This window comes from Fusarium coffeatum (assembly GCF_003316985.1).
Source record: "Fusarium coffeatum strain FIESC_28 chromosome Unknown BRIP53273_contig_203, whole genome shotgun sequence".
NCBI lineage: Eukaryota > Fungi > Ascomycota > Sordariomycetes > Hypocreales > Nectriaceae > Fusarium > Fusarium coffeatum.
In genome coordinates, this window is record NW_022157996.1 from 8,193 (window position 1) to 34,545 (window position 26,353).

A 26,353-nucleotide genomic window follows, 5' to 3' on the forward strand; every position below is an offset into this window, starting at 1 on the left:
CGTAAAACCGGCGCAATGCAGCGAGAAGACCGCTCTCGGGACCCCGAGGGCTCTGGTTCTCGTCGCCGGTGGTACGAGTCTCGCGATCGCGATCTTACTCCAAGAGCTGGAGATCAGGGAGACTCGCACTCACGCTCGTACTCGCGTCAGCAACAGCAAACACCACAGCAACCACCAGAACCGCAATCGCCATATACACCAACCATGTATCAATCGCCAACCCAACAGCGACAGTACGATCCGCAACGATATGACCAGTATCAAATGTACCAACAGTCACCACAGCAATACCCGCCATTGCCACCACGTCAACAACAGTACCCGTATCAGTATCAATACCAACAGCAGTACCAACAACAACAGCAGCAGCAGTCGCCTTACTATAACGCACCGCCTCAATTGATGCCCAGTCATAATAGTCCTTACCAGCAGCAACAGCAACAGAATCCGCAACGACCGCAAACGCCTTCAAGTGTCTTTTCGTCCTCCAGTGATACATCAACGTCACTGCTAGATATCTCGCGATTCAAGGACACGAAACAGTATGGTGGCGTATTTGGCACGTTTTTTAAGGCGCCCTCGGACAGGGTTAAACAGCGCCTCCATCGAAAGAAAAGCAAGAAGCGTCGCGTACTGTACTTTGGCAATTCTTCATCATCTTCCGTAAACTCTGATTTGGCCTATGGAAACGGTTATGTGCGCCAACCAAAGAGCCGTACCTTAAGCCCCCGAAGTCAAAGTCGTACCTCTGGCCAAGGTTACACACCCGCCGCCGCAGGCCCTGGTCCAAGCCAGGGACGGCGACGTAGTTCTGGAGGGTCTGATCGTGCTGCGCGATTGACCCCCAAGAAGAAGAAGACTGCTGATGAGGAGATCATGGCGCTCGGCCAGCAACTTTCTAACCTGGCGCGCCGATCCAAGGAAGACGAGGAACGTCAGGCGCGCAAGGCATCAGGTAAAGGTAAGGGTAAGGCCGCCGCCATGGGACTCGCAGCTGGTGCTGCCGGCGCTGCTATGGCTTCTCAGTACGGCAAGAATGGACGAGGCGCGAACAACCTAAAACAGCGCGTTGAATCTTCAGACGATGAAGATGACTGGGAAGATGCTTCGGATGACGAGGATGGAGACGACTCATCAAGCAGTGACGGCGCAGGCTCAGGTGGCGATTCAGAGCTTGCGTACGGGACCGTTGCAGAGTCTAGCAAGCCTGCCTTCGGTGGAGCCGCAGCAGCAGCTGGAGGTGCAGCAGCTGCCGCCTATATGGCTGACCACCGGAGACAATCTAGTTACGGCTACGACTCGTCACCTGAGTATCGACGACATGGCGACAGAGGCTCGATTGTCGACCCTCGTCTTTTTGGACCCTACAACTCGCTGCGAGGCTCAATCAACACACCGTGCGGATTCCGGGATGAGAATGAAGCTGCTGCGTATCGCCGTGATTCTGCCAACTTTGGAAACGGTGGACCAATCCAGATGCAAGACATGTATTCGGGCTCTAACCGTTATGATGGTGACCGTTTCTCAACTCCCATCGCACAGCAGGACCCGTCAGCCCGACCTCCCCCTGTCCCCTTACAACAGCCAGTTCCCAAGGTGCCTGTGTCATCAAAGGTTTACGATGCTGAGAAGGTTGATGATGCAAACCGCAGAGACCAACGACAGCGTCGCTCCGAACAGCCCGAGGAGAAGGGTTGGGGTGGAGCAGCCGCCGGTGGCATTGCTGCTGCAGCTGCAGCGGCTGGTGTGGCCATGGCTTCCTCATCGAAGAAGGATGGCCGTGAGCGCCGGGATGAGCAGCAGCGCGATCATGACGACCGAGAGTTGCAGCAACGACTCGAGAAAGAACGCCAGAGAGCCCTCGAGCTTGAAGAGCAGAAACTCCGAGAGCTTGAGCGTCAAAAAGCGCGAGCCCAACAAAGGGTGCAGCATCCCGAAACCGAGGCTGAACGACACGAAAGATTGGAGAAAGAACGTGCACGAAACATGAAATGGGAACGTGAATACCGCGAAATGGAGCCCGAGGCTATTATTCCCAATTATAATAATGAGCGAAAATCTTCACGATATAATGATCATGACGATACCCCCAAGGATAGAAACGAGAAGGAGAAGAGTAATGTCGATGTAGTGGTTGCCCCCAAACGGGATCAGAACGAGGGCAAACCATTCGGAATCCAGTACGGTTCGGAGTTCCAGCTTGAGCGCGAGCCTTCTGTCAAGTCTCAACCGAGCGAGCGCAAGCCTACACAGAATGGTCGTGACCTTCCTCTAGCGACTGGTGCAGGCCATCAAGCCGTGACAGACTCGACCAAGTCTACATACCCGGATATTGATCCTTTCCAATACCAGGTTTCAGACGATGCTTTTACCATGTCTCATCCTACGACCCCTGGACGACCCCTTACACCTAATGTAGTTACTATTGAGCGCGAACCTAACTTTGACGATTCTCCACCAAGAGATTTGTCTGTCGATGCTCGACTAAGCCGCCGCGACTCCTTTGAGATTCAGCGCATGGTCGAAGACTACCACCGAGAGTCGCAAGACGCATCGCAGCGTCGTGACCCTCGAAATGGCCATGAGTATGAGGAGGAGGAGCACAAGGCTAGATCGATCCTTGATGAAGCTAAGCACGCTACTATTCCTGTCGCAGCCGCTGCAGTCGCATCCGCTGTGGCAGTTGAGAACGAGCGTTCGCAAGAGCGTCGAAAGCGTCGATACTCAGACGACAGCTCTCAGGACACCTCTCGAAGCCGCAAGGATGCAGTTCAGGAGGAAGCAGACCGATACTACCGCGAGACCAACATCGCTCGAAAGATCGCTTCTGATGAAATGCGATCACGAAGTGCTTCGCCTGAGAGATCCGTGATTGACAAGTGGCAAGAAAGCAAGAACGAATCATTCACTATTGTCACGCCACCATCCATGGATGACAAGCACACCGACAAGAGCATCTATGAAGGCCCTGACGCAGATGTGAAGATCGATAACAAGATCCATCCCCGGGAAGAGCATCATTACCGCAATGTTGGCAACAAGTCTTCCAGAAGGAACGTTTCGCGAGAGCGTCCCCTTTTGAACTTGATATATCCTACACCTGCAGTCAGCCGTCAACACACACCGGCCCCTCAGGCGCGAGAAGCGCCGGAGACCACCGTGGTAGATGTCAAGCCCGAAGATTACAGCATCGGACCCAAGGGCGAGATCGTTCCTGTAAACGAGCCTGCGGCCAAGTCTGTTAGCTGGGGGGAGAACGAGACGAAGCGTTTTGACGCCGACAGCCCTGAGAAGAGTGATTCTGACAATTACTTCCCCGCTGAGAAGGCTGTCGAGAAGTCCAGACCCAAGCTAAACAAGGCGAGCCGCTGGGGGATTCTTGCTGCGGCACTTGCTGGCAGCAGCGCCGAGCCACAGAACGAACCCGAAGTCGAAGTTGACCCGAAACAAGTGGAGATGCCAGGAGGCTACTCATACTCAGATGCAGGAAGCAGCGACGTTTCTATTCGTCGTGCCGAATTCTATGTTGATGATATGAACAGCTTCCCTCCCGTTGTTGGAACTAAGCCTGAAGGCCCTCAGCAAATGCCTGGTCGCTTTGCGGACGACTTCGAGTTTGCTGCTACCCTTGCTGCCGGATTGAAGGACACTGGATTCAACCCTGACATTGTCATTGACGATCCAACCTACAGCCGACGTGACTCTCCTCCAGGTGTCCAAGAAGCAAATGGTGACTCTCACAGTGGCTCAAACGGCAATGCCTGGTATAAGCGACCCTACGCTGAGGCTGTTCCGGATCCAGTCGATGCCCCCAAGCTTCTGCCTGAAAAAGGCTTTGTTCTTGGAGAGGTTGAAACTCCCCAAGAAAAGACCATTGTTCCTTTCGAAGGCGAGCGTGATTTTAAGCCAGATGCGCCAAAGCCTGAAGACGTGCCACTGCCTGACAACCAATCTGACAGCCCGAAGTTGAGCAAGCGAGAGCAGCGCAAGCGAGACAAGTCAGACGTTGTTGTTGTTCAGGACGATGGAAAGATTGAGAGTGTCAGAGCCGAGCCCCCTTTGTCACGAGACGTAGGTGAGCCAGTATGGGAAGGCATTGCCAGCAAGAGGAGTAAGAAGGACCGCAAGAGTCGTGACTTTGATGATGAGTCGACTTCCAGGGCACCCGCTCCTGCTACTCACGAGTCAAGATCCGACTACGACTGGACCACTCCTCGGGACGAAGGCCGTAGCCACAGCCGCAGCCGCAGCAGTGACATTAGCTACGCGGATATTGCCAAGGCGGCTGTGCCAGCGCTTGCCCTAGGCGCCATTGCGTCAAGTTCGAGAGATACACCCTCTCGGGATGCCCGCGAAGATACGCACGACTCTCCCAAGGAGTCACGCCAGCAGCCGAACGACGACTACTACTACGATGACGACAGGTCGCGTGTCTCCTCGTCTGCAAAGCCCTCTCATCACCGACATTTGTCTAGAGATGTTTCATCCCGAGACGTTCGATCAGACGATGAGCAGGACTCTTCTAAGCAGTCGAGAAAGCATAAGAAGGACCGCGAGTCAAGAGACGAAGGCAGATACCGTGAGTCTTCGACTCTGGACCCCAATGATCGCCGATCGTCCAGGAGAGAGTCGTCGCGAGATCGCTCGAGAGATCGCTCAAGGGACCGATCAAGAAGTCACAAATCCAGGGACCACTCGAGAGACCACAAGTCTAGGGATCGTTCAAGAGACCGTTCAAGAGATCACCGGTCAACGGATCACCGGTCAAGAGATCGATCAAGAGACAGAACAAGAGACAGGTCAAAAGACAGAACTAGAGAGAGGTCTGGGGATAGGTCTCATCACAGAAGATCTGATGACGAGGAAGAGAGATCTCAGCGATCGAAACGCCATCCCTATGGATACGACTCGCCCTCAATGGCCGCTTCTGAACTCTCTGTTGCCAGTTCTAGCAGCAAGAGAAGCAAGAAGTCCAAGCGAAGAAACGGCGACGATTACGACGATTCCAGAGATAGTCCCCGCAAACGTGATCGCGAGCGCGAATACCTCGATGACAGAGACGTAAGCTCTGTAGTGTCTGAATCGCGTGGACACCGAAGAACGTCGTCTCGATACGAGGATGACGATGTGAAGTCGAGTGTCTCATCACCTGGCTCATCCCGTCGTGAGAAGGAGTACAAGGAACGCAAAACACCAGAGAAACGACCAAGCAACAGCGTCCTCTCTGGCCTCTTCAAATCAAGCAAGGATAAGAAGAAGGATTCTTTTTTAGGTAATGCCGACACCCTTGGCGCGGGTGTCGGCTTAGCGAGTGCAGCAGCCATTTATGCGTCTGATGCTGCTCGCTCTAACGCCGCTGATGCCCCATCAGATCAAGAACGTTCTGCCTCTGGTGATGGGCTCCGCCATGCCCGAAGCTTCGAACTGGTTGATCCTGAGGTCCTTCCGCGTGTTATCAAACCTGCCATTGATCCCCAATATGGCGATCTTCTTCCTTTACCTCCCAGCGAACCTTCTAGCCCAACTTCTTCTCCCTCCGACGAACTCCCACCACTTCCTGACAGCCGACCTGATACTCCTCCTGAGGAGCGTGGTGCTCGGCGAGATGCCCGGCCTCTCCAGCGACGCCGAAGTGTTTTCGAGACGCCTATCAAGTCTCCCAGCCGTACCGCTGTTCCCATCGCCCTCCGTCTTGGCAACAGGTCCTCAAACCCTGCGTCTCCTGTAAGCTTCCGAGCTTCGCCGGCTAGCTCTCCCGTTATTCAACACTCCGACGCTACTGTCATGTCAAGACGACAGGCTCGACCTACTTCTTGGGACAACACCCGTGAAATTATGCCGTTGTATCTTCTTGAACATTCACGACATCCCGCGCCCACCACAGGATCCGTACTTCCTGCGCTGCCTCCTAGTGAGCCTAGTGAGACTTCGGCAAGAAACTCACCCGAATCCGAATTTCTTAAACACAACGATGATTACTTTAGCGAGAGTCTTGATTACACTGGACCCGATCTTAGTACTGGGCCTGATCTTAGTGTCGACACTGTTCTCTCCGAGCAGCATGGAAAGGAATCCGATGCGGAATCACAACAGACAACCCCTCGTGCTGAATTCATGCCTGTGCTCCCTGAGCCTACGCCCTCTGTTACTTCCAACGAGCCCTCGCCTAATCTTTCACGGCCCTCACTCCCGGAGCCTACGCCTTCAGCAGCTCCGGACCCGCCTACACCTTCTTTGGCGACTCCTATGGAGTCCAGGGAGCGAGACGCGGCTAATGGCAAGTCTTCTCCGCCCACCTTTGACGCCGCTGCCATTGCTGTTCCCGTCGGCTTGGGCGCTAGTGCTGGCCTGGCTGCTGCTGCTCTTGCCCAACCTAAGGGCCGTACCGACTCGCCTGCAGAGAGGACAGACGATCTTACTTCTGCCGATGAGCACTTCTCTGATGCCGTTGAAGGCCCTTCTGAGCAGACTTCACCCAGAGAAGAGATGTCTCGATCCCTTGAGACCGCCCTTGACCGAGATCCTACTCCCGAGCCTATAAACAGGTCTCCTTACGAACCGACTTCTGAAACCACAACCGGAGCTTTCGCCACTCCTGTTAATGAGTTTGTTTCTGAGGAACCTGTTGACGTCAAGCCTGATGCCGTGGTCGCTGCTGAAAAGGCAATCATCGAAGAAGCACAGGACAAGGTTGCAAGAGACATCACTGGCGCCGCTGAACCTGCCACTGAGCCCTTCACTTTCCCTGTCAATGATCGAACTGTTGAAGAGAGCACTGATGCCAAGTTTGACATCGAGTCTGCAGCTGAGCCAATCAAGAAGGTTGAGGAGTCAGCAATGAAGGATTTGCCCGAAGTTGTTGAAAGCGCAAATGAAGCTCGCGCCATCTTGATCGATGAACCTGCCACCCAAGGGCCTGCAAATGCCAGGTCTGATACTGAACTTGCAGCCGAAGAGTCAGTTATCAGGCAGGCAGAGGAGCAGGTAGCTAAGGACATTGCTGATGATGGTGAGACTGCTAAGGAGTCCATTTCCATACCTGTCAAGGAACCCGTCTTGGAGGAGCCCATTGTTGAGGCGCCTACAGCCGTAGAGCCTATTGTAGACGACTCTTCTCATGCCGAGCGAGGCATCGAGCATGTGACTGAGGAGTCAACTGAGACGGCCGAGGAAACCGCAAATGAGTCCCGTGATATCTCTATCAACGAGCCCGTTGCTGAAGAGCCTACCGACGTTCAGTCTGGCACCGAGCCTGCAATTGACGAATCAGCAGCCAAAGAGATTGAGGAACAGGCTGCCAAGGATGCTGCCGCAGCATTCCAAGCAGCTCAAGCCGCTACCGAAGCCGAGACTGCAGCACAAGCTGCTGTTGACGCTGAAGCAGAGGAGGCTGCCAAGGAAGAGGAGGAGATGGCTGCTCTCAAATCCAAGAAGGCGAAGAAGCTCACCAAGGCTGAGAAAGCTCGTTTAATGACCTTGATTGGCAACTCGGTTAAACGTGCTCAGGCAAAGGCTACCGAAGCTACTCCTGAGCCAGTCACCGAGACTACTGAGGAGCCTTCCGTGAAAGAGCCTGCACCGGAGGAAACTGTGGCAGAGGAACGTACTCAGCCACAGGAGACTACCTTGGAAGACAGTGTCGCGACACCGAAGGAGCCAGCGTCTGAGCCCCTTGAAAACCTTCGCGAGGCAGAGCCTACTGAGCAGACCGCTGAGCCTACTTCCGTCGAGACGGTAGCCGAAGAAGCTTCTCGAGATCTCCCAACAGAACCTGTTGTCGACGATGTCACTGCAACCGTTCCTGAATCTTCACAGCTGCCCACTGAAGAGTCAATTATCGAACCCTCGACCGATGCTGTTCCCGAGATTGTCGAGCCCTTCGATCAGCCAGAAACTGAACTGGCCGACAAGGACATTACCGAAGTTTCCGGGCCTACCGACACGCTAGATACCACTCCCCAGCCTGAATTGATTGTCGAAGATGTCACAGTCCCAGAGCCTAGCGTTGAGCCCACGGCTGAACCTAAGAAAGAGACGACCGAGGATCTTCCTCGTGAGATCGACGCCTCTACAGTACTTACTCCCGATGCTGTTGTAGAGCCTCAGACGACCCCATCTGTTGATGTCATCACTGACAGCGCTGCCGAAGCCGCCGAAGTGAAGCCGGAAGAGCCTGTCGCTCAGCGTGCAGAGAACGAGATCACCACGGAAGAGTGGGACAACATGAATGCCAAGGACAGGAAGAACATGAAGAAGAAGCTCAAGAAGAAGGGACTCGAACCCATTATTCAAGACTCGTTCGATATTCAAGCTCCTGCAGAGGAGTCCAGCAAGAGCGATCAGTCCGCCCCGGCTGAACAACCTGCTGCAAAGGACGAGGTTTCTGAAACACAACCGGCTACGACTGAAGTAGAAGTCCCTGATCAGTCCGTATCTGAACCTATCCCTGAATCTTCCACTGAGCCATCTTCTGTTACCGAGGTCGTGGATATCCAAGAGCCCATTGTCTCTCAGGAACAGGAACCTGTCAGCATGACGTCTGGACAGCCATCTGAGCCTGTACAGGACAACATGCCAGTTGACAAAGAATTGCCTGCCGAACAGGAAAGTCGGGATACAGTCCAGGAGCCGGAGTCTTCCAAGGATATAGAAGCATCCACAGAACCTGCGGCAGCCACACCCGAGAATGAGCCTGTACCGGGTCCTTCTACCGAGGTCACCACTGTCGTGGAGCCTGCGCCTGATGCTGCCGTTGAGGAGAAGGCTGTTGGAGAGTTGACCGAGTCTCCTTCCAAGAGTAAGAAGAAAAAGAAGAAGAACAAGCCTCAGCAACAACCCACGGAAGAACCAGTTGTCATCGAACCCACAGCTACTCCAGTAGAAGATACAACTATCGAGTCAGCTCCAGCTCCTGAAGCCGAAAAGGATGCTTTTGACGCTTGGGCTGATCCAGTTGTCCCTGTCGAGACTCCAGTTGATGCTCCTGCCGAGCCGTCTTCTACTATTGCTGAAGACTTCTCGAACCCTGCGACTGAATTGCCACTCGATGCCCCTACGGAGCCCTCTGTTGACGTCGATGCCTTTGATGCCTGGGCTCAGCCAGACGCGACTGCAAACGTCGATGCCCCTGAGCAAGAGCCTGACAAGCCTGTTGAGAACCCTGAACAGACCCCTGAAGCGTCCAACGACCCTGCGCAGGGCGAAGATGCCGTTTCTTCCAAGTCAAAGAAGAAGAAAAAGAAGAAGAAGGGTACCAAAACAGACGACGAGCCGGTGACTGAGACCCAAGACAATGCACCCCAGGATAAATCTCTTGAAGCATCCGACAAGCCGACAAATGATCCAGTTGAACCATCCGCCACAACAGGTGAAGCAAAAACCGAGCCTGTCGATGCTCCGACCGACCAGGCTACCCCATCGCAATCTAATCTGCCAACACCAAAGGATGAAGGCGATCAGCTCGCTGAGACAGTCAAGACGCCTCACATTGACACTCCGGTAGTCGCTACACCAGCACGTGATACTAGAGATCTCGACGATTTAGACGATGTTCCCTACTCCCCGTCTTCCGAGAATCTTTCTCCTTCAGAGAGGGCTGTTCGAAAGGATCGACAAGGTTACTTCCCTTCTGCCCTCCGCGCACTTCCAGGCGCTGCAGGTATATCCGCTTTCAAGAGGATGTGGGGCTTCCAAGATCAATATCGAGCCCAGAACCGCATGCGAGAAGCTCAGCCGGAAGCCGAGAAGCCCAGTGACGAGATCCAGCCTGATACTGTGAATGCCGAAAAGTCAGAGGTGGCCGACAAGAAACCCGAAGTCCCTGTCACTGAAACGGCAGAGAATGTCAAGGCCGACGACAAACCGCCACTGACTGCCGATGAGTCTCATGTATCTGAGCCACTCTTTTCACAGGGAGATGCTCCTATAGATGAATCGCAAGCGCCTGAGTTGGAATCTTCCCAAGTTGATGAGCCACAGACCACAGACAAAGATGTGAGCCACGACGTCCTCACCGCGGAGGAAGTGCCCACGGCTGTCGAACAGCCTGTCACGAAGACGGAGCAAGATCCCGCAGAGTCAGCCGAGATCGCACCCGAGGCAGCTAAAGAAGCTCCCGCTGAAGTAACGGAAAGCGTGGACGTCAATTTCACCGAGGAACCATCGACCAAGACAACTTCTGACGACACAACGCATCCTATTGACGTCAAGCCGGATGATACTACTGAGGATAAACCCGCTGAGATGACTCAAGACAACGCCATGAAGCCTGCTGAGACAGCCCAAGATGATTCCGCACAGCTCCCCGAAGTTGGACCTGAGCCTTCAGCCGAAGAGGGGTTCAACAAGACAATTGAGGTCGACGGCAAGAATGCCACCGAAGAGATTGCTGTAGACAACGCCGAGGCTGACGCAGCTGGTTCCAAGAAGAAGGCAAAGAAGAACAAGAAGAAAAAGAAGAGTCAAGTAAGCCAGGACGACACGCCTCAGGAGGACGTGAAGGATTCGACTCAGCAAGACCAAAGCACCCAGCAAGGACCCATTGAAGAGGCCACAGCTGCACCAAACGAGGTTGACGTTGTGACACCTATTCAAGAACCAGTGGCGGAAAGCTCTCGTGGCAACACTGAGGAACTTGGTGATCAAGAGCCAGAAGCCAAGTCGGACGACAAGACGCAAACTGCATCCGAAACCAACGTTGAGGAGGCCCTCGAAGCCAAGCCAGAGATCGACGAGAAGCCAGTTGAATCCGAGCTACTAAACCAGCCCTCAATTGACAAGCCAATCGAGCCCGAGACAAAGGAAGAGGCCAAGAACGAGGAGGAGCAGATTCGACAGTCTAACGAGAGACCACTCGAAAAGGGAACGCCCGACGAGACCCCCGATGCCAAACCTGCAGACAGCCCAGAGGATAAGCTCGAAAGCCGTGATATGGCGCCTGAACCTGAAGCTTCTGAAGAGCCACGGACCGATGACAAATTTGAGAAGCCTGAAGGCCAGGAGTTCCTCGCTGAGACCAACAATGACGCAGCTCAAGTTGAAGACAAGCCCACCGAGTCTGAGGCTCAGCCTTTGCCCGAAATTGATGTCACGCCACCTCAACCTGAAGAACGGGAATTGCAACAGACGGATGCTACACCACTCGAATCTATCACAGAGGAGACGATGCAGTCGGATGATAAACCGGCCGAGGATGAGATCAAAGAGTCTGAAGCCGACGCGAGATCTCCGGAAGCCGAGGCACCCAAGGAAGAAGATATGCCACTTCCACCTGAGGCTGCGGAGCAAATGCAGACCGATGATGAACCCGCACAAGCCGAAGGTATCGGTCACGTTCCAGTTGATTCCGAAGCCAAACAGCTTCCTTCTATCGAGGAGGAGGCTAGCAAAGCAGTACCTGAGGAATCAACTCAAGCCTCTCAAGACCCCTCTACCGTGCCCTTGATAGACGAAAACTTGTCTTCAACTACACCTGAACTTGATTCAACTGCCAAGGAAGCCGAGGATAGGGCTCTGCGTGAAGCAGATGATGCTCAGGCAGCAAAGGAGAAAGAAGAGATCGATTCGTTGCTTGAAAAGCAATCGCGAAGGGGTGGCCGACTCCTCAAGAAAGACCAGAAACGCCTTACCGCGCTTGAAGAGAGTGTGTCTCGAAGAGCAGAGGCACGGGCCGCTCGTGATGCTGAGGAACAGGCTGCCAAGGAACAACTTTCATCAACGACCCCTGCCGACACTACCGCCCAGGAGTCATTTGAAGCGGATGCTAAGCCAGTTCAGCCAGAGGAGACTCGCGACATAGACGTTTCTCAAGACAAGACCGGGACTGGCGAAGCACCAGTTTCCGAGATTCAGCCTGACATCAGCGAGACAAAGCCAGTCGAGACATCTGCCGAGACTGAAACACCAGGCGCCGCTATGTTGGATGAGAGTGTTGAGAAGTCGACGGATGTGCCCCAAGAAGAAAAGCCAACGGAGAGTCAGAATACTACCGATGCGACACCCACTGCACAACCTCAAGAGGAGACGACAATTGACAACGAGGCGACAGAGCCAGCAAGCAGCAAGAAGTCTAAGAAAAAGAAGAAGAGAAAGTCAGTATCCTTTTCTGAGAATGGAGAACCGCAAGATCCAGCAACAGAGAATACCGAAAAAGGCACACTGGCAACTGAGCCCGAACAGCCTGATCAAACTCCTGACAACACCGAAGACACTTCTTCAACGCCAGCAGAGCCTGCTCCAAAAGATGCTCCTGCCACTCAAGATGAGTTCGCAGCGCCGGCCCTTGAGGACACTCCAGCGGACGTGACGACTCCCGACGCCAAGGAGGCTGAGGCTTCTACGTCGAATAACCCTGAGGACCCTTCGGTCGAGAACACGACTGCTGAGGGCCAGGGCGAAGGACCTTCAGACTCTGTTTTGGACCAGGCTGAGTCAGAGCCTGCGTCTGAGAAGAAGAGCAAGAAAAAGAAAAAGAAGAAGAAGAACACTTCCATCGACGAATCAGAGAAGCAGCCCGAAGCGGAGTCATTGACCCAAGAAAACCCGGAGTCTTCAGCGAAGTCTTCTGACGACGTCAAAGACCCCACTGAACAAGAAGAACCCTCCATTGCTCCTATTCCGGTAGAGCAAACCGGCGTTCAGAGTGAAAAGGCGCCTCTTTCGGGAGACGATGCGACACTTCCTCAAGAATCGGCAACGGCAGATGCTGCTGCTGAGACTACCCCAGCAAATGATGAGCAGTCACAGTCAGCTGATGGCGAGAAACCTGTAGAAACCTCTCTGGCCCAGGAACCAGCATCAACCGTCGAGGCTGCCGACGTACCTATCGAGCAGCCCCCCAATGAAGAACCTCTGCCAACCATTGATGAGCCTGACTCCCCTGCGAAACTCTCCAAGAAGGATAAGAAGAAAAAGAAGGCAGATAAGAAGAAGGCAGATAAGAAGAAGGCTGCACTTGAGGAAGAATCCAAGGAGCCTGAGCCTGAACAAGCTGCTTCTTCTGAAAAGGGTGAGGTCAAAGTCGATCCCGAAACAAACGAGCGCCCGGCCGAAGATTCGAAAGACACGCGGGACGAAACCTTCAAACAGATCGATACCAGCGAGACTCCCAATGTAGAGACCATTTTGGAGGGCGAACCTGCCACTCCGGCCAACGATGCCAACGAGCAAGATACCGGTAAAACCGGAGAACTTCCTAGCGAAGAACCAGCTAGTCCTGAAGACGAGCGGGGTGGGTTTAGCCTCAGTCAATCCCAGACCGACCAAAAGAACAAGGCTAAAGACAACGATTTTCAAATCCTGCAGGACCTCAAAACCAATCATCCAATGCAGCCGGAACCGACAGCGGATCCGGAAAAGCAGGAGGCCGCCGTCGCCGCCGTGGATGAGGCTCAGAGCCAAGGATCTTCTGAGGGCACACAGCGTAAAGGGGACAAGACTGTAGCTGTACATTCTGATACTGCTGTTGAGCCTGAAGCAAAGTCGGAGTCGGGACTGGGATTGGGAGAGGAAAAACTGGAAGACGGAGAGGAGTATGCTGGCCTGTCGAAGAAGCAAATCAAGAAGTTGAAAAAAGCCCGAGCTCTGGCTGCCCAGGAATCTTCTGCTGAGCCAGAGATGCCAAAGGAAACCGCAACCTCAACGGAGGAAACATCGGAACCTGCGGCTGAGACTGGTGCAGAGTCTGAGTCAAACCCTCAGACCTGTGTTGAATCTGCAGCTGAAGCCTCGACGAGGGCAGACCAGGACCGTGGCCACGAGACCATGAATGAACCACTCCCTGACATTGAGGAGACTGTACCTATAATTGAGCCTGATTTTGAAGCTGAACCCAAGTCCGAAACTGAGATTCCATCTTTGGACAACACCGATACACAACCTGCGACAGAGGGAGCTGATACTAAGCCCCAAGCTGATGCCGACTTGCAAAAAGTACAACCCGAATTCGTTGAACAGACAGCTTCCGAACAGGATGTCATTGTTCCTGCGTCGGAAGTTGGTTCTGGAGACAACTTAATTGATGCCCCTGACCACAGTTCAAGTACTAACCTCGCAGCCGAGGATCAAGACGTGAAGGAGCCAGATTCATCCCAAACAGAGGAAATGTCTGCGCCGCCACGAGTGCTTGAAGACTCTAGCGAGACCTTCCAAGCTCCTGGCTCATCTGTTGAAACGGAATTAGAGCCTGTTGCTACAGTTGAGCCTGAGCCAGTTGAGGCGACTACTGGAGACACTCCATCCTCACCTTCAAACAAGGTCGATGCAATCGCAGATGAAATGGCTCCTGTTGAAGAGAAATTCTCAAGGCCGGCGGAGAGAGAGTTGCCCCCTGAGGAGGTACTGGACGAAGTGCCCACTGACACCCTGGACGCGAATGTCGCTGAGCAGGCAACGGAAGGTCCTAAAGAGCTTGAATCATACCCTGCCGACGTTCCTACTACTCAGCCGTCCGAATCTCAACACTTGGACTTAGGAGGCGTTTCCGAACCTGCCGTTCCGGTTGAGAATGCATCCACCCATGACACCAAGCCATCCTCTCCCAATCTTGCAGCAGAGCCTGCTGCTCAAGTACCTCAAGACCTGTTACCTTCATCTGACCTTCTCCTTTCTACACCAGTCACATCGCCAGAGCCTAGGAGCCCGCCACAACTTGTGAGTGGACCCAGCGAGCCTTCACCAGAGGAGCGGGATGCTACCGAGACTGCTGAAGAGACGCATCACCTGTCTGTGAAGCCGGATACTCCCACAAATGAAGACACTGTGGCTTCCGATGCCCAGCCTATCCTGGTCTCAACAGAAGAAGATATGGCAGAGGACGCTGTTCAGGAGCGATTAGATCGACCGCCACAGCCTGCTGAGCCAGACTCCATCCCGCAATCTCCCGTCGCAGGTAGCCCAGAACTTCCCACGGACTGGTCTGCGCCGCAAGAGCCGGTTCAGGAGACCGCTTCGTCGATACCTTCCAATGCTGATCATGCTCCTGCCTCTGACCACGAGGAAGAACCGGCAGCATCTGGCTCTCTCAGTACGACGACGGAAGCCAAGCAAGACACTTCAAACGATGTGAATGTCGACAAAGTAGAGGGAGAGCCTGTCGAGCTGCCAAAGGACAAGCCTGCCACACCTGTGACCGAGATTCAGCAACCATCAGCTCCCCATGGACACTTTCTTGAGGACTCTACGTCTCAGAATGACCCACAAGCGACGGACGGCAGGGACATCGAAATGGTTCAACAGCCCGAAGTTGCTGAGGAAAGGAGCGGTTTTGAGGGCGCTACGAGTGAGGCAGAAGTTCAAGAGACACAAGAGACAACACGGGATGCGTTTGTTCCCGAAGGCGAGTCTTCAGAAGCGGCTACTGTCCCAGATACCGGTGCACTCCCAGGATCCGTGCCAAACTTAGCAACAGAGCTTACAGACACTCCTGATGCTAGTGAGCCTGAGAAGCGTATTCACGAACGCGGCGAGAATGAGTTTACAACCGAAGACTGGCAATCTCTTGCTACTAAAGAGAAGAAGAACATCAAAAAGAAGTTGAAAAGGAAGGGTCTTGATCTAGTCATTAAAGACTCTTTCGAACCAACCGTTTCTGGCAGCGAGGCGTTCCCTGAAGCCGACACTGAGTTGCAGCCTGCTCCAGCCCAGCTGGAAGAAATGGCTACTGGGCTTACTGAAACAGACGCGCAGACTGAGAAACTTCCGGAGGTATCCGCATCTGATCAGCTCATTTCCAGTCCAGATGAGGATAAATCTGTTCCTGATACAAAAGAGGAGATTAGGGGTGACGAGCAAAAGCAGCAAGCAGAACCCACAAGACAGATCACAGTCGGCCAAGAACATATTTCTACTGACGTACCTTCTTCGCAAGAGACATTCCCTGTCGCTGAAATCAAGCCGGACCAACAAGAAACCCTACAGGATGATGCCCCCTTTACGGAAGACAAGAACGAGGGGGCTGTTGAATCTGATGGTCAACCCAAGGACGAAGCGGAAGGCGCAGTTGAGGCCCCAGGCGATATCGAGGTGCCTTTGTCTGTCGAAGAAATCCAACCTGTATCTGAACCGCAAGAAAGCGTCTCTGTCCCATCGCCAGCTGAGAACGTCACAAGTCAAGAATCTGGAAAGGAGACTACGCCTGCTGAGTTGATTACGGAAACCGAACCCGAGCCGTCGGTATCACACGCACTCGATCCCCAGATAACAGCACCCAAAGTCATGACGGATGTTTCCCATGCTCAGGATTCAGAGCAACTACCGCCGTCAGCACCAGCCACAGAACCCAGGGATGTAAAAACGGACTTGGAAACAGTCGTCGATCCAGGGCTTGGGGAAACTTCAGGATCACACGAACAGACACCTGATGTTCAGGAGACTTTTGTGGTCGAGCAACCCCCAACACCAGCAACAGAAGCCTCCCCCAAGAAGAGCAAAAAGAAAAAGAAGGGTCGCAAGTCTGACATCGGCGAAACCGATACTCCTTCCAGCGAGACAAACAACGCTATTGAGCGTGATGTTCAGCAAGAAACAAGCCGGTCTGTTGCGGATCCCCAGCATGATGAAATGGATGACCAAATCCAGAACATTGTAGACAACTCCATGACCAGTCCACCTGTAGAGGAAATTCCACCATCGACAGAACAGCGACCGGTTGAGCCAGAGCGTTCGGGTCCTGACATCTTGCCTGAGCCCTCCCAGACGCGGGAGGCAAAAACTGATCTACCCAGAGCGGCAAGCGCGGACTTATTGACGGGAACATTCGAGACAAATGAAGGGCAAGGACCTTCTCCTTTTACTGAAGAGCTTGACGCCCAAGAACCCATCGACACCTCTCTAGCTTCTCGTGAATTGGAGCCCAAAGAACCCACTCGGTTTCAATCGGAGAGAGTCGCCGTTGAAGAAGCAGAGTCGACGCCGTATACTACTAGAGTAGGCGGCGAGGATATTCAAGTTCCGGAACTTGACGTACATGCTGGAGAAAAGCTACTCGAGGTCGAGCAAACTGCGAACACCATGCCTGCTGAAGACAAGAAAAATAAGAAGAAGAAGCATAAGGGCAAGACGAATCTCGACACTGCTGAGACAGAATCCACCGAACCCAGCAATGGTCACGCAAGCCTGGAGCATGTCCGGACATCCGGAGAGCCACGAGATGAGCCAAAGCCCACGGATGTTGGTAAAATTGATCTTTCCGCACAGCCTGTCGAGTCTGTGAAAATCGACGAGGCAAGTTCATCCAGAGACGCATCGTCAGAAAAGCCCGCTTTTGGATTGCCGAGTTCCATGCCACAGAAAGAGACGATGCCGAAAACCACTTTTGACGACATTGTGAAGCAGCAGCCTGATGGTGACGCCAAATCTGTTGAGCCACCTGCTGAGTCAAGAAAGAACAACAGCACAACACATCAAGAGGGTATTGCTAGCTCAATCTTCTCCATGGCTAGCTCGTTCTTTTCCCAGAAGGATAAGAAGAATCGAAAAGGCGAGCCTGCTGGAACACCCGGAACAGGACCGGCATCACCTGCTGAATCAGTTCATGAAGCAGAACAGAAACAACTGCAAGCTCGCAAAACCAAAGCCCGCTCAACCCCCAAAAATGTGGTAGTTGAGCCTGCTCAGAAAATTGAGGAAGAGACCACTGTCCAACCGTCTGAACTTCAGAGACAATCTGACCAACTGGAAGAGCCTGTTGTGCCAGTGGATCAAGGCAGTACCGAAGATGCCTCCATGGACTCTGTAAAAAGTGCTGCCCCTGATGCCAACAAAGTCCCCACTCCTGTTGCCATCGGAAGTGATTCGCAGCCAGAGCAGGCAGTAGATGCAACTGCGATGCCTGAGCCCGAGACTCGCCAACCAGTAGAGCAGCCACGCGAATCTGTACCTGACCCCTCGGAAAAGCTATCAAAGAAGGACAAGAAAAAGAAGAAAAAGAAGCAGAGGGAGGCCGACGATGAGACTGAGACGACAAAGGAAGCCCTAGATAGCGCACCTTCTGGCCCAATGACTACTAAACAACCCATCGAAACCGGTCCCGACACAGAGCAGTCTGCTGAAGCCCCCGAGCCACCCTCAACGCTTCTTGGGCCTTCTAACCTGCCCCTGAACTCAGAACCCCCCATCGAATTAACGTCCGATGTGTTCCAGGGTGTAGATTCTCCGCTTCCAACTGAACAGACTGGAGAGGTTGGGAGGGAGTCCAAGATCAGCACAGATAACACTGGTGAGGCGAAGGACAGGCAGGCAATCGATCCTGTAACTGATGGTGGTGCAAAGCCTGCCGATTTTGCACGTCAGGCGTCACCTGCACCTGAGCTGATCGTCGAACCATCGTCAGCGGAACCCGTGGCAAGCGCAACTGGTATTGGCGAAAGCACTACTATCGATGCTGATATCACCACTCCAGTTAATGATGGTTCTTTGGTAGTTGAACCTCGTCAAGGGCCTTCTGTTGACGAGCTTGTCACAAAGCCTAAGACGCCAGATGATCCTCCTAGTCAAGCTCCCATCTCCGCCCCATCTTCTTCCCAGCCAACCACTTCTACACCAACAAAGGTAGAAGCCGCCGGTAGTACGTCAGACTCAAAACTGTTAAAGAAGGAAAAGAAAAGGGCGAAGAAGCTAGCGTTAGAAAAGGAACTCTCTAGCGAGCCTGAAGCTTCTGGCACAAGAGATGACCAGACGCCCCGAGCTAGTGAGGCAATCGGACCGGACGAGCAAGGCGGCCAATCTTTAACGCAAAAGAGCACTCAGTCAGCCATGGAGACCACTGCCCCCAAATCAACCAACAAAGCTACTGAAGGTGACACTGAAACTGCTGCGGCGAAAAGTCCAAAGGGCAAGAAGACTGAACTCGGAACTGCAACTCCTGTCACTACTGCAGTTGACGACAAGCTTGAGGTACTGCCGATAACGGAACCCATGCAGCCTACAGCCGCTTCTGGCCCAGACGATGAAAAGGCTGAATCTGGTACAGCAACAACCACCCAGCCAACTGAGAAAGCTATCTTGCCAAAAGCGACACCCGACGCCCTCCCATCCGGACCAGACGCTTCAACAGGAACTTCAGTAACGGTCATCCCTGCCACAATCCCCCAAGAATCTGCTGTGATCCTACCGGAAGAGAAGTCGCGTGAGTTGCCTCTGTCCTCACAGGATAAACAGATGGACGCAGCAGACCAATCAACGAAACCGATCTTGAGTCCTGTGCAGAGCATTCATAAAGACACAGTTTCGACCACTGAAGCGGGATCCGATGGTCCACCTGCTACGAGCACAAAAGAGAAGAAGAAGCGCCGAAAGGGCTCAGAACAAATTGCATCACCCCCCAGGCCTGCGTTTGACACCTCTCCAGAGACTTTGGCCGACACAGATAAATTACCAGCCCAGGTTCCAAAAGACGTTGGCGATACAAAAGACAGCGTGAGAGGGAAGCCACCGAACAAGCCTGAAACGTCATCAATCTTTGCCAGGGTTACGGCGGCGGCAGCTGCTGCTTGGGGTACTAAAAAGGTCAACGAAAAGACAGCGAATGAACAAACCAAGGGAGAACGAAAGGAAGGTGATAAAACGCCGACTGAGAAAAGCAGGGCTCAGCATGAACGTAGTCAGCAAGCTTCAACTAACACAGCAACGCAAAATGAATCCGACTCCAATGATATCAAATCACCAATCATGGATGCTCTCAAGGACAGTCGCCAAGGGACAACAGTGCCCCGAGAGGTCCAAGAAGACAAGACAAGCAGGAGGACAGAGGAATACAGTAGAGACCGCAAGGACAAAGACAAGGAACAAGACACTACTAGAGACGTGAAAGAAGAGGTCACGACGCCCCAAAAGAGGTTGAAATCATCAAGGGGAACTAGGAGCGTTGGGCCATCAGGAGACGAGCCTCGTGACAACACGGACGAGAGCAAACCGTCAGACCGCCAAGGCGAAAAGCCCAGGCCGCACGTCTCGACCGCAAACGGGTCTGCGAAGCCTGAGAAACAAGACAAGAAGACATTACGAAGACCACAGCCGGACAGCTCAGACGACGTCGAAAGTCCCATTCTCGGTCGTCCAGATTCAGAGTTATCAGGAGGGTGCCCTCGGCCTCTATTACGCCGTGACTCAGGAGTAGAGGAGCCAAGAGGCGGCTTGCTACGAGAAGACTACACAACATTCACCCCAATTCTGGGTATGGAGTCCAACCTCAGTGATACTCAAAGGTCGCCAAGCAGACTCTTGGAGCCAGTCCAAGAGGTTCCCGAAGCCGAAGCCGAACCAAGCAGGGGCGCACTTCCAGCACCCAAGGTTAGACGCAACAGCGGTCCTGTCAGTGATACATCGAGCTTTCAGAGACGGAGCAGGCGCCTGAGTGAAGAAGCCAGGCGTGATAGTTTCAGTGGAGAAAGGTCACCTTTGAGACGAAGCAAACCTCCTCGCAGTCCAGAGCCATTTCGCGACAGCGGAGTAGACACCGAGGGCTGGGAATATCCACAGTCAACTCTGGACCGTACGGTGATGCAAACTCCAGAACCAAAGACCGAAAGAAGGCTGCGTCGCTCTCCTCGAGGCACACCGGTGCTACGAGAACCTACAGTACCAGGACCAACTCCAGAGCCTGAGAAGAGAAAGCAATATGGAGTCCTTACACCAGTTGGAGCCGCTGCAGGCGCTACCGTTGCAGCGGGTGCGGGTGCGGGCCTAGCGTCAACGCTATCTAGATCTGGCCCAGGCCCTGAACCTTCAACTTCAAGATCAACTCCAACTCGATCTCCAACTCCAACTTCAAGACCCAACTCTAATCCTGCAGCTTCATATGCCGGCCAGAGAAGCTTTTCCGACAATGCATCTCCTGTTCGCCGATCAACTCCCCGTCTCGAGAGCGCAAGTCGTCGGGCTGTCTCTAACACGAGCCTTTCCCGTCGTCGAACGCCAGAGCCGCTTAATTTTAGGCCTGAATCTCCAGGCATCAACAGGTCGTCAGGCACCCCCACTCCACCGCTCCGCCGTGCCGATAAGCGAATGAGCGGTGATCTGCGGGCTATACGTCAACAAAACAACACCGCTACAGCTCCCGCTACCGCTACTGTAACTGCGCCTGTCAGTTCCACGCCTGTCGCAAATGAGGGTCGTGCCCGTGCCGCCAAGGACATGGCCGACGTCTACGTAAGTTAACAACTACAACTCCACCATAACATGTATAGTCTCGCCAGTGCTTACACATTCCAGGATGGCTTCGGCGAGGGTCGCATCGGTTCGCCCCGATCGCCCACAAGGCCTCACAGCATGCGCCGCCGACAGAGCATGCAGGTTCTTGAACTCGAGAACAGGGTTGAACAATTGATGGCCGAGAACCGAATGCTCTCAGAAGCTCGTGCCTCTGCCGAGACAAGTTTGAGTCAACGCGCTGCCAGCAGTCTCGCCGATCGCGACGCCGAGATCGATAACCTCAAACAATCTTTGCAGTTCCTCCAACATGAAGTTACTCGACTTACCGAAGTCAATGATGGCCTAACCAGCGCCAATGCCGAGCTCGCTAATAAGGACACTGGTCGTGTAGCGGACCTCGAGAACCGCAACGCGGTTGTCGCGCGTGAGTTAGAAGAGGCACGACGCGCCAAAGGAACTTCTGAGCAATCTCTTGAAGAGAAAGATGCGGAAATTGCCGATCTTAGAGCCCAACTCGACTCCGCCAAAGAAACGATTCGCGACTTGCAACGCCAGATCCTCGAGGCCAAGGCCCATGATGATCACTTCCTCAACATTCGTGATGAGGACCACTTCGACCACCGCTGCCAACAGCTTTGCTCTCACGTTCAGCAGTGGGTGCTACGATTTTCTAAATTCTCAGACATGCGCGCTTGTCGCTTGACAAACGAGATCAATGATGAGAAAACAATTGACCGACTCGACAATGCCGTCCTCGATGGCTCCGATGTCGACGTTTACCTTCGGGACCGTGTAAAGCGACGTGATATATTCATGTCCATGACTATGAATATGATCTGGGAGTTTGTCTTTACTCGCTATTTGTTCGGTATGGACAGAGAGCAAAGACAGAAGCTCAAGTCGCTAGAGAAATTGCTGACTGAGGTCGGTCCTCCCGAAGCGGTGCGCCAATGGCGTGCCGTTACCTTAACTTTGCTGTCGAAGCGCGAGAGCTTCAAACGCCAGCGAGATCTGGATACCGAGGCCGTTGTTCAGGCCATCTTCCAGACACTATGCAAGATTCTCCCGCCACCAACAAACCTGGAGGATCAAATTCAATCTCAGCTACGACGTGTCATGAGAGAGGCCGTTGGTCTCTCGATCGAGATGCGTACGCAAAAAGCTGAATATATGATGCTGCCGCCTCTGCGGCCTGAGTATGATGCAGACGGTGAGCTCACCGCAACAGTTCAATTCAACGCATCGATGATGAACGAGCGAAGCGGTAGCATCACAACCTCGAACGAAGATCTTGAGGCTCAGGCCGCCATTGTCAGAGTTGTCCTGTTCCCACTTGTCGTCAAGAAAGGAGACGACAATGGTAAGGGCGACGAAGAAATTGTGGTATGCCCAGCCCAGGTTCTTGTTCCCCGCTCCAGGCTGTTCCCTGGAGCAAGTGACGGCGGAAGCACCTCAATCGGCGCACGCAGTCATATTAGCCTTGTGACTGAAACGATGGGCCAGACCGAGGTAGACTATTAGACGGGGTTTAGGATATGGGAAGATACCAATAGGAAAAAGGATACAGGGTGTTTTTGGGGCATGGTATTTTATGGACAAACGCATTTTCAGCGAGGGTTTTCTTTATGTTTTGTTTCTTTTTTTTTCTTTTTTCATGCACTGGGACGATGGGAGAATGCTCTAATGATATCAGCTCTTGTTTTGTCTTGTTTCATTTCTTGGATTTATCACATCACGCTGCTTTATCTGCCTGTTATGACCGGGGTTTCCTTTGTTCGTTACAGCTGAGTTATGTATTCCTTATTCCTCATGTACGACTCTCTAATGACATGACATGATGTGTCGGTGCTGGATGACTACTGTATTTCTTATGTTCAACATGTAACTTAGATCCGTTGTAATGACACTTGGGACGACGCTTTCACATGAATATTCTGCGTATACCATACTATGTCTGTGACTTACTGACGACCTCACTCAATTTACCTGCGGCTTGTCGAACCATGAGTTCTGTATGTTCAATGAGCATCATTGGCTCTGTCTTAGTTGTTTTATACTATCATAACTCGTCCTGAATCTCTGATATCAGCACGCCAAGACTCTTCCACTCATGGTAAGTCTTTTTTCAGCTTTTCTCATAACTCCGCGGTCGCATGCCTTCCTTCTCTTGTTCCAGTATGGGTACCGAATGCAATTAAATAGGCCATCTAGAAAGTGGCACTTGCCATAGCTGGGGCTTGTACTTCTCGACGAGCAGCCTTGAGAAGCACCTCAAGCTCTTCGTTATCCTCCTCAGCTTTGCGATGTTGCACGCTAGAAGCGGGCATCGGTAGTGTTTGTCTCATTTGATTCATATTGGTCCATCTCCAACCATCAATTGAGACTGCAGCTTTCTGTGCCTGTTCCCTTCCACAGAATTGCTCTATTTTCTTTACCAAGTATTCAAGACGCGTCTTGCGACCCATCTTGCCCATCTCTAGATCTTGTAGTATAATTTCTGTAAGTATCTGCACCAAAGATTGAGGCATTGGTTGTCGGGAAGCTTTGCCAAGATTCATGACCTTTTCGATATATCTTAGCCGCGATCGGTTTGTCATATTAGGTCGCTTCATGTACAATTGTCCCAAGTCCGCGAGAAACTCCATCGTGTAGACTGTGCCTTTTTTGATGGGATTGTTCAACTTGTTGAACGACCTTTCGGGGTGGAATTCGGCAACCCGCCAGATAAGGTCAGCAGGTAGATCAGTATCCATCACGATGGCTTCCGCGTGCCGCACCCATATATACCAGGGTAATTTATCGGCGGTTGATTGCTCCTCGTTGTAGTATTCCCACATAATAAGCGCGCAGTGAGGGTCTTCCTCCGTTTTGACCATATCCGAGACAATCTCATTGTGATTTGGCAATAAACGAACAGCCTTCATCAAGGTATGAAGCTGACCGCAGGCGTCACTGGTAAACGAAAGTGCCCTCAGATTGGCTTTGCGCTTTTTGGCGTGTCGATGGAAAGCAGAGTGAAGCATCGCCGCCCAAGAATGCAGTTGTGTGGGCTTTTCGGACCACTCTTGCAAAATTTCCGGACGTAACTTCCATTGGCTTTGGTTCATGAGGCGCAAAGCTGCAAATTGTCGAACCTCTGTTTCGGTCCACTCGCTCGTATCGTGAGTCACTTGGATCAATTTCGTGAATTCCCTTATCTTAAGCCCGGGGGCAGCGGCCAGTTTAAGCAATAAGTGGAATGCAATCGAACGTCGTTCTGTGGCATCCGTGCTGTTCTCGAGGCAAGATTGTGATAACTGTTCGTAGGTGTCCATATTTGATGGAGCCTTGACACCAAACATACGAGACAAATAAATATTTCGGCGTAGAATGTGAGTCGATATAGGCTGCGATGGATCCCGCTGGTCCTGACCAGACTCCAGGAGGATATGTGCCCGCATCAAAGCAATGTAATCATTGGAATCCAAGTAGATTCTCTCAAATTGCCGGGTCAGTCGCAATAGCTCGTCCAGAAGTTCGAATGTGACAGATTGAGGTGTCATTTGCAATGCTGTTTTGAGGCACTGATGCCATAAGCGCCCACCAAAGACATCACTGGTGGGACGGACCCGGTTGTCATGAATGCAATGGATGATTGAAATCCATTGTCTCGCTAGCACATAGTCGAGGACTTTCGTTGGAGCCCGACGCTTGATGGTTTCGTCGAACGGGTTGAGTATTAGGATAAGATCGCCGGAGGATATCGTGTTCTCGTCGATCATGTCCAGAACCTTCATGAGGTGAGGTTCACATGCTTTGAACAATGCCTTGCCGTCCTCGATGTCTTGAAAGGAAGCAAGATCTTCACTGAGCCCAACGAGTACCTGTTCTAAAGGCGAGAGAGTTGCTGTTTGTGGTGGTATTATAGTGGTGTCGGGTGAGCTCTCCGGGCAATCTATGTCTTCGAGGGATCTTAGAAAACGTTCGAGCAACCCGACTTTTTTATGTCGCCGATCTTGTGGTCGAGTTGGGGCCTCCCATGTCCATTTGCCGAGGTCGATAGGGAATTCAATTGACCAGGGAAAGGGTGAGGCGTGAGAATCGGGAACGATGGCCGTCATATGTCGCTTGCCTAGGCGGCGTCGGCTCTCAAGAGGCCCTGGAACTGAACTCAAGCTCCTTCGGGGGACCGGATAGACATGGTGGAATCGCTCAATGGCTCGAGCCAGCATGGCATTAGTGACCCAGATGCCCTCTGACGGGCTCGGGGTTGGGCGTATGCCCGGACGATAGTGCGGGATAACGCATCGTCGAGGCATTGGGGTAGCCCTAAAGGATTGTCGAGATATTGGCATTCACCTCCGTATTAGCATCGTGAGGATGTCGTATCGAATTGAGGCTCTGCGCGAGTGGATGTCGAGTCTGATCAGAGTTGATGTCATGAACGTCTCTTTCGTAACTTGAAACGAATTGTCGAGGAGCTTCAACTTTGAGAATTTAGCTCGTGCGCGTATTGACCAACCAGAGGCGAGATGTTACCCCAGGTTCTTTCCAATAGAAAGTCGGTGCTGGTGCCTCAGGCTTACCTGATCCGAACTCCACTGTTGGTGGCAGCTGCGTCCCAGGCCCCAGGGTGTCAGAAGAATTGTCCTCTAAGGCTTAAGGTACAGAAATAAAGTAGCCTAAACGCCAGCCTAGGTCTGCATACAATGACCAATGTATTTCGTCTCTTATACTCTCGGCGGCCAATTCTTCTGACACCCGTCTGCCAGGGCCCAGTCGCTATTATTGTGCTATTTAGCGCCTCTTTGCTCCGCCTGCGCCATAACTTAAGCCTATCGATAGGTGCTCAAGCTGCCCTTGTCATCCCATCGGCCCCAACTTAAGACGAGCCCATGTGTCCAAAAGCCCGCTCCAGATCCCCTTTTACTTTGCGCTGATACGCCGTGTCCTACGTCTTCCTGCATCTTATTACAGAACGTTGTATGCTAAGGGCTGCATGAACAGCACCCATTCGCATCGAAATTACGCCTGGCAAGGTCAAGCTTAACGGTTCCGGGGTATATTCACCAACAATCCGACGTAGCGGCGCATCGCATGCTTTGACAGGCAGTCAATAACCCAGGATCCCTGTCGGCTTTCTCGGGGCTGTCCACTGAACCGCGTGTACGGACCGTACGGTGAGCGTGGAGCTTCCCTAATTGGGAACATCGACGACCCAGCTGGT

General features: G+C 52.8%; 2 protein-coding genes across 2 annotated transcripts; one reads left to right on the forward strand and one right to left on the reverse strand.

The window, feature by feature from the left end:
- Positions 1 to 15: 15 nt before the first annotated feature.
- FIESC28_08583 (uncharacterized protein) lies at positions 16 to 22,668 on the forward strand (the record flags this gene model as incomplete). Its single annotated transcript, XM_031162721.1, has 3 exons — positions 16 to 13,929; positions 13,969 to 21,144; positions 21,208 to 22,668. The coding sequence occupies 3 exons, from the start codon at positions 16 to 18 to the stop codon at positions 22,666 to 22,668; spliced, it is 22,551 nt and encodes a 7,516-aa protein (XP_031013207.1).
- Positions 22,669 to 23,354: 686 nt separating this feature from the next.
- FIESC28_08584 (uncharacterized protein) lies at positions 23,355 to 25,445 on the reverse strand (the record flags this gene model as incomplete). Its single annotated transcript, XM_031162722.1, has 1 exon — positions 23,355 to 25,445. One exon carries the CDS (start codon positions 25,443 to 25,445, stop codon positions 23,355 to 23,357), a length of 2,091 nt encoding a protein of 696 aa, XP_031013208.1.
- Positions 25,446 to 26,353: the final 908 nt, after the last annotated feature.